Below are 10628 nucleotides of genomic sequence, written 5' to 3'. Positions count from 1 at the left end.
CATAGAGCAGTAGAAATTGGTATGATCACACAGTATTTGTCTTTTTATGACTGGCTTCTCCTCCTCCTCCTATTTTAAAAGTCTTACATGACAGGGTTTCTCTGTGTAGACCTTGCTGTCCTCAATGTAACTCAGATATCCTTGCCTCTTACTCCTGAGTGTTGAAATTAAAGGTATGTGCCACAACCAACCAACTCAAGATTGGCAATTTTTTTTATTGCCAATTTTAAATTTTATTTCATGTGCATTGGTTTTGTGCACCCCCACCCAAAAAAAGAAAAAGAAAAAGAGTAAAACAAAAAGTTGTATGTATGCCTCTGTGAGAGTGTCAGATCTTTTGTAACTGGAGGTATAGTTGTAAGCTGGTTGGGAACTGAAACTTAAACCTCTGGAAGAGCAGCCAGTGCTCTCAACTGCTAAGCAATCACTCCTGATAAGATTGGACTCTCTTTTAAGCATAATATCCTAAAAGGTCATCCATGCTAGAGCATGTTCTTCTTCTTTTTATAGTATACCATTGCGGGCATATGTAGTACCACATTTTGTTTATCCATTCATCTGTGGATCGACACATTATTCTTTTAATAAAATGATTTTTAGCCTACCACAGTGGTGCAGGTCTTTACAGCATTCACACAGGCAGCATCAAGCAGATCTCTGTGAGTTCCAGGCCAGCCAGGTCTACAAAGTGAGTCCAAGGCTACGCAGAGAAACTCTGTCTCAAAATAAAATATAATAAAACTAAATAAAATAAAATTGTGGTAATAATATAATCATGTGACTGTTAGCATAGGTTTTCAAGTTCTTTGATTTTTAAGAGTCAGATGAAAATGTTGGAGGACAAAATTGAAACATGGTCAGAAATTGCTTCAAATTAGTACCAGAGGGGTTAGTAACAGAAGGCTTAGTATTTAATATCATCAGGTGTGGTGGCATATGTCTTTGATCTCAGCATTCAAGAGGCAGGTGGATCTCTGTGACTTTGAGGCAGCCTGGTCTACAAGTGGAGTTTCAGGAAAACCAGGGTTATTACACTGAGAAGCCTTGTCTTGAAAGAAAGAAAGAGAGAAAGAAAGAAAGAGAGGAAGAAAGAAAGAAAGAAAGAAAGAAAGAGAGAAAGAAAGAAAGAGAGGAAGAAAGAAAGAAAGGAAGGAAGAAAGAAAGAGAGGAAGAAAGAAAGAAAGGAAGGAAGGAAGGAAGGAAGGAAGGAAGGAAAAGAAAGGAAGGAAGGAAGGAAGGAAGGAAGGAAGAAAGTAAGAAAGGAAGGAAGGAAGGAAGGAAGAAAGAAAGAAAGAAAGAAAGAAAGAAAGAAAGAAAGAAAGAAGAAAAGAAAGTAACAGACAAACACAAAAAAACATTGGGTGCTCACCAAGGTTCAATTGCCAGCATCACAAGGGTAGCTCATGACTACCTGACCTTTCAGTCACAGGGGATCTTCCACCCTCTTCTGGCCTCACAGGTACCAAGCAGGTATATAGTACAAAAAAGGCAGGCAACACACACATAAACATAGAAATAAAAGACTGATACCATAAGTGGAAAAACTGTTGTGAATATAGATAAACAAGCCTGTCCTTGGGTTGGTAATTGTTGATGATGACTGAGTATTTTTCTCTTTGTATTTATTTATTTATTTATTTAGTGAGACACGGTTTCTCTGTGTAGCCTTGGCATTTCTAGACTTGCTCTGTAGATCAGGATGGACTCAAACTCACAGAGATTCCCCCTGCTTCTGATTCTCTGAGTGCTGGGATTACAGGCATGCACCACTGTGACCTGTGTGCCTGATTTTAGGTTTAAGTCTACTCTTTTTGCTTGTTTGTTTGTGAATCAGCGTCTCTCACTATGTAGCTCTGCTAGTACTGAACTTCCCCTACCATTTTGAGTGTACCAGGGATCTTTGCAAATAAAGAGAGGAACTGATTATAATTCTGAATTCCCTGTCGTTCAGTTCTCATTACTAACCTATATTTACATTTTATTCAGATCCTGGACTTCAAATTCACAAGCCCAAACTATTCCCAACTCCTAACAGGTTTATTGAAATATAATTCAAATACCTTAAAAGTCACCTGCTTAACATACACAACAAAGAATTAAACATTAATATTTACGTATACACGGCTTTAACACTTTAAAAAGATTCACTTATTTTTATGTGTATATGTGTGCCTACAGGACTTTATGTGAACCACATGCACACAGATAAACTCAGAAGTCAAAGCACATGGGATCTCCTGGATCTGGCATTATAGGGGGTTGTGAGGCACCTGATGTGAGAGTGTTGGCAAAGAGGAGTGAGCACCCTTCACTGCTGAGCCACCACTCCCGTCCTCTCACTTTTAAATAAAAACTTCATTGTATATATGTGTGTGTCAGGGGTTGGGGGTTGATGGCAAACATTGGTACTCTATGAGCCACTTCACTTGCTCAGATAATAAAATAATAATTTATAATATAATATAATCAGTTCTAAGAACATTTTATCTATCTATCATCTATCTACCTACCTACCTATCTATCTATCTATCTACTTACTTACTTACTTACTTACTTACTTACTTACTTACTTACTGAAGACAGGGTTTCTCTGTGTAGCCCTCAGAAATTCCTGTGGCCCATGTTTATCAGGAAGAAGGAGCAAGGAGCAATATGTTTGCTTGAAATGATGGGACAGAATGTAAATTTGGTGTTCACTATTGGTAATGTTAACAATAAGTGGCTTAAATATCTAAATAGGTGACTCCTAAACAGCAAGTACTTAGGATCCAATCTTGCAGGTAGGGTAGGGATTCAACACATGTTTGTTTAACAAAGCTCTCAGGGGACTCCAGAAGACTTCAAAGGTCTAAAGAAACTCCTTACTGGGAATCAGGCTCAGAGATAATCAATGTCATTTTCAAAATACAGGTAGGAGCCAAGCTTAGTGTAGCAAAATTTACTACTCAGTGATTATTCTTGGGAGGTAAAGTTGGAGTTCATGACAGCCTCAGCAAGGTAGGACATTTGAGACTAGCCTTGGAATACACTAAGAAAAAAAAACAAAAACAAACCCAGAAACAAACAAAGACAATAAAATCCCACAACCTGGGCATGAGAGATGGCTCAGTGGGTAAGAGCACTGTCTGCTCTTCCAAAGGATCCGGGTTCAATTCCCAGCAACGACATGGAAGCTCACAACTGACTGTACCACCAATTCTAAGAGATCTGACACCTTCACATAGAACATGAATTGAAATTAAATAAAAATTTAAAAAAAAATCCCACAACCCAATGAAGAAAAGTATGTACACACACACACACACACACACACAAACTTCTAAGAGAAAAACTATTTTTAGGACTAATATACACAGAAATAAAATATCTCTAAGAATTTCTCTGGCTTTTAAAAACTTTGTATATGAAGTAGAACTTTCACATTTTCCTAAAGTCACTTACATTATAGAAGCAAGAGCTTTCATTTATCCTAAAATTTAAAATTCCCAAGCAATGGTGGGGAGGATCTACCTAAACTCAGCCTCCCTGAACATCAAGGCAACCTGGGGAGGAAAAAGCAAAAACAAAACACCACCAACAGGGAGACACTGGAGAAACCTATGAGGAAAGATGGCAGGATAAATGGCTCATGGGCTTAGCATGTGTCCCCAGTCCTAAAAATGATTCAGGGAAATTTTAGCTAGGCATGATGGTGCCTACCCACAATCTTAGCACTTGAGAGGCACAGACAGGGGGATTAGTTCTTGCTTTTACTAATAAGGTCTCACTAAGTTGTCAAGGCATACTTGACCTCACATGGTAGCTCAGGCTGGTCTAGGTCCAGTGATCCTCCTGCCTCAGCATCTTGAATACCTAAGATTGCTGGCCTCGGCCTTTTAAAACAAACAAACAAACAAACAAACAATAACAAAAAACAGGGTTTTGTTTAGCCCTGGCTGTTCTGGAAGTCACTGTGCAGATAGACCAGGGCTGGCCTCAGAGATATGTCAGTCTTTGCCTCCTGAGTGCTGGGATTAAAGGTGAGTGTCACCACCATCATGCTGGGTTTTCTCTTTGATGGAACAAACTTCTTAATTGGCATTGAACTACTGAACTTCCTAAGACCCCAAGAGACTGTGGACACATGCCTGTTCTACCAAACCTCAGTTTTATCCCACATTAATCTGTCCCAACTATAAACTCCGGTCTTCTCACATTCCTTGAATACTTCAGTTCACTCTTTCCCAATTTTTTATGCTATAAATATTCATTCTCTTTCAAGTGAGTTCGCAGATTCACAGATTTATTTCCATGTGCACTCTTTGGGAGTCTTGGCTGAATTGCTGTACTGTTAAAAATTAATAGTGTGCCTATTTTCCAGAACCCTTTACCTCATAGGCAATCTTTTTGAACATTAGGGCCTTTCCTATTGAACTCTGTTTCTTTTTCTCTTTGGCATGTGGAATCTGCTTGGATGACCTTTAAAATCTTATAAATTTAGTGGGTGTGTAGTGGTGAACTCCAGGAATCCAAACAGGTTGGAGAGAGAGGGTTCAAGGACATCCTTAGCCACATGAGTTTGAAGTCAGCCTTGGCTATATAACACTGACTCAAGAAACAAAAAAAGACATTGCTGAATTTAGAATAGGTTATTTGTTGCAATTAGCTTGTTTACTTCTGCATCGGGCCCAGCTTCCCAAAATCTCATTCTTTGATTATTGAAGCCAGCCGAAGGTTCTCCAAACTTTCTTGCTGTAGCAGGTGTTTATATTCTCACAACATCCCTATAAACTTGGAAAAATTATTGGCTTTAAAATGAGGTGAACTTTTGGCTCAAATTCTACTTGTACTGCTCAGTATCAGTAAAATGCTGGGCTTCTTCTCCCAACCCCTTGGGGATGGTGACTAGGAGAAATAAGGTATTTCTTGTTCACCAAAGATCTAGCAATAGAACTTGAATATGGCAGACAACTTGCAGCTTCTATCCCACCCACCTCAAGAAAAAAAGGTCCTGCTGCGTGCACGTGACGGGGTAAAATACTGACCAGGAGGCAACTGGGAAGCAGGGGAGGGAGGATCAAGGTCATTCTTGACTTCCAGTTCAAAACCATCTTGAGCTGAAATTGGACCATGCATCAAAAAACAAAAACAAAACCAAAAAAACACATGGCTTAAAGCTTGACAAATTCAAGCAAGTTAATGGAGACAAATACCTTTTAGCCCTTTCTTGGGACCAAAGGCATTTTCTCAACCAACTGTAGCTGGGAGACGGAGGTGGAGGAGATTCAGATGGGCAAGTATTTGAATTCCCTGTCAAACCCCCCAGGACAGCGGTGCCACTTTCCCCAGCCCGGGCTGCCCATGCATACCAACTTGGCAGGAAAGCGACAAGTTCTTAGGCACTTGGAAGAGACGCGAAGACAGGACTGCACTGCTTGGTGATGCGCTGGCGACGCCCAGCTCCTCATCCAAGTGTCCCATGCCCGGGAAGAGCAACCTCCCTCCTCACACACCTGCATCCCGGCGGCCCCTCCCAGCCCAACCTCAGGTGCCCGGGCGGACTCACTGCCGAGTCCAGCGTCCTGGTGGGAGAGCTCTGGTTCTTCTGCAGGCTGCTGCTCCACCTCCTCGGTGGGCTCCGCAGGCGGCTCCGGGCTCTCCTCGGGAGGCGCGTCTCCCGCCGACAGCTCGTCCCCGCGGGGCGGCTCTTCCCTCGCCCGGGGCCCCTCGGGCTGCTTCAAGCCCAGCCAACTACTCAGCCCTCGGAACATCCCGCCGGCAGGGTCAGGGGTCCCCTCACCCAAAAGATCTGCCTGCCGCTAAGCGCTGGGTGACCTGACCGCGCGCGGAGTCCCAGGGAGACTGGCTGGAAGTGAAGCCACACCTCCCAAGTCAGTTGCCCTGGGCCCACCCATTATGACATCGCCCCAGCTGGCCGCCTAGGCGTCACGTCCGGCGCAGGCTCCGCCCCCCGCTCCCTGGTGCTGGTGGAGAAGAGGCAAAGGGCCAAAGGGCTTTCCGCGAGCAGCCGCGCTCCGCCCCTGCCGCTTGACTCTTTCACCACCTTGCCAAGTGGGAGGCTAGCATCTCTTTCGGGGCTTGTCCTACCTGGTCTCATTTTGTCATTCCCTCGAAAACACAGCCTCGCCTTTGCAGGTCTAGCTGCACCGGGCGACGCCCCCACCCTGGGGAATGGAGGACCCCAGCCTCTCTCAAGAGGCTAAGTCAACCAAACCTGGGAATAATGCCGCATAACAGTAATCCCTGCATCTGGCAGATGAGAGGAGGAGGACTGAGAGTTCAAGGGCAGCCTTATGTACACGGTGATGTAGGCCAACCTGGTCTACACGACACCTGGTGTCAAAACCATAACGTTAAAAATCAAACAGGAATATTACTCAGCAATGAAAAATAAGGAAATCATGAAATTTGCAGGTAAATGGTGGGATCTGGAAAGGATCATCCTGAGTGAGTTGTCCCGGAAGCAAAAAGACATACATGGTATATACTCACTCATATAGACATACAACATAGGACAAACCCACTAAAACCTGTGCATCTAAAGAAACTAAGCAAGAGAGAGGACCCTAACTAAAATGTCCAATCCTCATCCGGAAAGGCAAAGAGGATGGACATCAGAAGAAGAAGAAAACAGGAAACAACCTAGGAACCTACCACAGAGGGTCTCTGAAAGCCTCTCCCCTACAGACTATCAAAGCAGATGCTGAGCCTGATGGTCAACTGTTGGGCAGAGTGAATGGAATTTTAGGTAAGAACTGGGAAATAGTAAGAGCTGGAGAGGACAGGGTCTCCACAAGGAGAGCAACAGAACAAGAAAATTTGAATATAGGGGTCTTTTCAGAGACCCACACTCCAACCAAGGACTATTCATAGAGATAACCCAGAACCCCTGCACAGATGTAGCCCAGGGCAGTTCAGAGTCCAATTGGGTTATATAGTAATGTGAAGAGGGACTGCCTCTGACATAATCTGATTGGCCTGCTCTTTGGTCACCTCCCCCTGGGGGGGAGCAACCTTACCAGGCCATAGTAGAGGACAATGCAGCCACTTTTGATGTGAACTGATGGACTAAGATCAGATAGGAGAGGAGAACCTCCCCTATCAGTGGACTTGGGGAGTGGCATGCAAGCAGAGGGAGGAGGGAGGGTGGGATTGGGAGGGGAGGAGGGAGGGGCTTATGGGGGGATGCAGAATGAATAAACTGTAATTAAAAAAAAAATCAAACAGCAACAAAAACCTAGCCAGGCCTGCTGGAGCACATCTCTAACCCCAGCACTCTGGGAGGCAGAGGCAGAGGCAGGAGGATCTCTGTGAGTTCAAAGCCAGCCTGTTCTACTTAGCAAGTACAGGACCTCCAAGCTACAGAGAGAAACCACCTCTTGAAATACTCAAGCCCAAAACAAACCAAAGCAAAGGAAAAACCTAAAGGAAACAAGAAAAAAAAAAAAAAGGAATTGCAAGGAATAAGTTGGAGCGGGGTACTGGTAGATTAAAATGGTTTACAGTGGGTGGGTGAAAGGCTTAGCAGGTAAAGGTACTTGCCACCAAGGTGACAACCTGAGTTTGAATCCTGGTTCCTAGGTATTGGAGGGAGAGAACTGACTCTTACGGGTTGTCTAGCTCTGACCACACATTCTCGGTGGCTACCTACAAAATAAATGTAATTTAAACTATTTCACACAGTAGCTCAGAGAACTGGGACTGCAGCTCCATGGTAGAGTGGCAAAACCCATGGCCAGCACAGGCAAACGTGCACATACAGACACCTATAAAATAACCTTAGCTGAGCAAGGTGGTGCACGCCTGTACTCTCAGGACTCAGGAAGGTGAGGCAGGACGACCCTGAGTTCAGCACCAGCCAGAGCTACAGGAGACCTTTTCCCAAAACACAAAAATGCGTGAAATTTAGTTTATAATACCCCAGTGCTTTCCATTGGCTCATAGGTAAAGGTGACTGCCACTTTGCTTGACCTGGGAACCCCATGGTAAATGAAAGAACCTATTTTTTTTTACTTGTCCTCTCATCGTCACCACAGTATATATTGTGTTCTTCTCCCACCCCTATACACTAAATAAAATACAATAAAGAATTAAAAAACAAAAGAAATCCCTTGGGTACCTTTCCTTCTTTCCTTTCTTCCCCCCCTTCTCTCCTTCCTTCCTTCCTTCCTTTTTTCTTCCCTTCCTCTCTCTCCCTCTATATCCACCTTTTTCTCCCCACCCCCCTCTCACTTTCTTTCTTTTAAAGACAGGGTCTCAGCTGGGTGCAGTGGCCCACACCTGTGATGTGGGCACTCAGGGAGGCAGAGGCAGGCAGATCTCCCGCAGTTTGCTAGCCTGGTCTACAGTGTGAGTCCAGGACAGCCAAGGATACACAGAGAAACCCTGTCTTGAAGAAACAAAAAACCCCAAACTAAATAAAGACAGCAGGATAAATCCTGGAAATGTGCCACAAACCTTTAATCCCAGCACTTGTGTGTGGCAGGGAGATCTCTGTGAATTTGAGGTCAGCCAGGTCTACATGGGACATCCAAAGTTACACACTGTGGGGTCTTTTTCCTTTTAAAGATAGGGTTTCTAGTAACTAGTCTAGTCTTGTCTTGAATCCTGTGCCCCATTCACCAAGCCTTTCTTATCTGGTTCTGGGAATCAAACTCAGTGCCTTGCTATATGTACTGGGAATCAAACTCAGTGCCTTCTCCATGCTAAATGTACTCTACCAATCGAGGTACATGCCCACAGTCCATCATGTGCATTCTAATTGGATATTAATTCAGCAAACACATTTACAAAATCATGACATGTATACAGATGGCAATTTGGACCTTTGGGAGCTCATGACAGAAAAGAATTTTGAGATTCTATTTAAATTGTAGTCATATACAAAACTTATCAGCATTCATTTTGAAGTCAGCAATTCAGTAGCATTAAGCACATTCCATTCCTTTGCAACCTGCCTCCAGAACTTGTCACCTTACAAGTTACATTCTTAATTTAACTCCATTCTTTGCCTCTAAGCTTCTAGAAAACATCACTTTACTTCATCTCTATGGGCCTGACTACTGTACATATGTCTTTTTCAGGATGAGGTGCTGCCAATGCTAGAGTAGGAGATCTCTTGCCTAAGGACTGAGGCCCTAGGTTCAAACCCCAGTCCACTGAGGAAGGGAAATTGGTGTGATCACATAGTATTTGTCTTTTGTGAGTGGCTTCCCTTTCTCCTTTTTAAAAAGTATTGCAAAGCAGGGTTTTTCTGTGTAGACCTGGCTGTCCTAGAACTCACCTTGTGGACTGTTGTAAGCTGTGATTCATATAGTAAACAACTGTATACCGAAAATACCACACGGACACTGGGATTCATTTAATTAACCTAGAACACAATGCTGGGCACTAGTTAGTCCATCCTAAACCTCCAGGCCCTCATAGTTTCCTAACCTTTTGATTTCCCACAGTATCCTTGCTTTTAGTGAAACCTTAGGTCCAGTTCATTCTCCATGTTGTTCAAAGACCTCTGCTCCTGCCTCTGTTCCTTCCATCTCTCTTCTGCCTCTCTCTCCTCTTCTGTCTCCTACCTTTCTCTCCTCTGACTCCCCCCTCTCTTTCCTTCTATTGTTCAACATTGTGGCTAGTTGCTTCATTTTGTCATGTTTACACAAAGTTGAGACAGGTGATGCTTAGAATAAGTATCACAATGCAATGTCAAGATTGATACCAGAGAGTGAGGGAGAGAAATCAGCATTTGAATGAACAAGAGTAAAGTGTATACTGAAGAGTTTAAGTTAGCTTGGGTATAGTTAGCCTAAGTAAAGAGCCATCTCAACTGGGAGCTGAATTCAGGTACCAGGAAATATCACAAAGTGTACACTTGGCAGAAAACAAAGTTAACTCTCCTAGCAACAGCCTTCAGGAAATAAAATAATACAGAATACATGCTTCATAGAAAATAGAGACAAACTCCCTGGCAATAATCAATGGGGATTGGTTGAGAATCGGGTGGGAAAATTCTCCCCAATGTTTCAGATGTGGTTTAGGAAAATAGCCATTGTGATTATATGCCTTAGCCATTGTGATTGTGTGCCTCAGAAAGGGTCACCTGCCCTGCTAAACTTTACCCAATTCTGTAACACCAAGGCTTGTACCCCCCTGCTTGCTGTCATGGAAACCCCCTCATCACAGACTTTACCTTTAAAAATCCTGTTCATTCAGAGTTCAGGGTCCCACTTCTCTACTGCTGTATCAGTGAGACTTGGGTCCCGAGTTCGATCACTCTCGTAATAAAGCTCTCTTGCAATTGCATCGAGTGGTCTCCTGGTGGACTCTGAGGGTACCGTGAACCTGGCATTACATATATATTCAAAAGAACATTATACCAACAGTGGACCATGCTGGCCTCAATGGAACTCACAGAGATCTACCCGCATTTGTCTCCTGAGTGTTGGAATTAAAGGTATGTGCCACCACCAGCGAACTCAAGATTGGCTCCTTTTTTTCTTAATTTTTATTTCATGTGCATTGCTGTTTTGTCAAAAACAATAACAGCAACAACAAAAAACTGCATGTATGTCTCTATGACAGTGTCAGATCCTTTGTAACGAGTTACAGACAGTTGTGAGCTGCCATGTGCATGC

At 43.5% G+C, this 10628-nt stretch overlaps 1 protein-coding gene across 2 annotated transcripts; it reads right to left on the bottom strand.

The window, feature by feature from the left end:
• Positions 1-274: 274 nt before the first annotated feature.
• On the bottom strand, positions 275-6362 carry LOC110542769 (synapse-associated protein 1-like). 2 transcript variants are annotated; one of them, XM_060375282.1, is made up of 3 exons: positions 5546-6362; positions 5025-5096; positions 1348-4770 (listed from the first exon to the last, which is right to left on the bottom strand). In XM_060375282.1, the coding sequence occupies exons 1-3, from the start codon at positions 5748-5750 to the stop codon at positions 4745-4747; spliced, it is 303 nt and encodes a 100-aa protein (XP_060231265.1). In that variant the 5' UTR covers positions 5751-6362; the 3' UTR covers positions 1348-4744. The 2 variants fall into 2 exon arrangements, with proteins under 2 accessions (XP_060231263.1, XP_060231265.1); XM_060375280.1 differs by lacking the exons at positions 1348-4770; positions 5025-5096 and adding an exon at positions 275-715.
• Between the last annotated feature and the right edge of the window lie 4266 nt (positions 6363-10628).

Source organism: Meriones unguiculatus, chromosome X (genome assembly GCF_030254825.1).
Source record: "Meriones unguiculatus strain TT.TT164.6M chromosome X, Bangor_MerUng_6.1, whole genome shotgun sequence".
NCBI classification, from domain to species: Eukaryota; Metazoa; Chordata; class Mammalia; order Rodentia; family Muridae; genus Meriones; species Meriones unguiculatus.
This window is presented reverse-complemented; position numbering and strand designations above follow the sequence as displayed.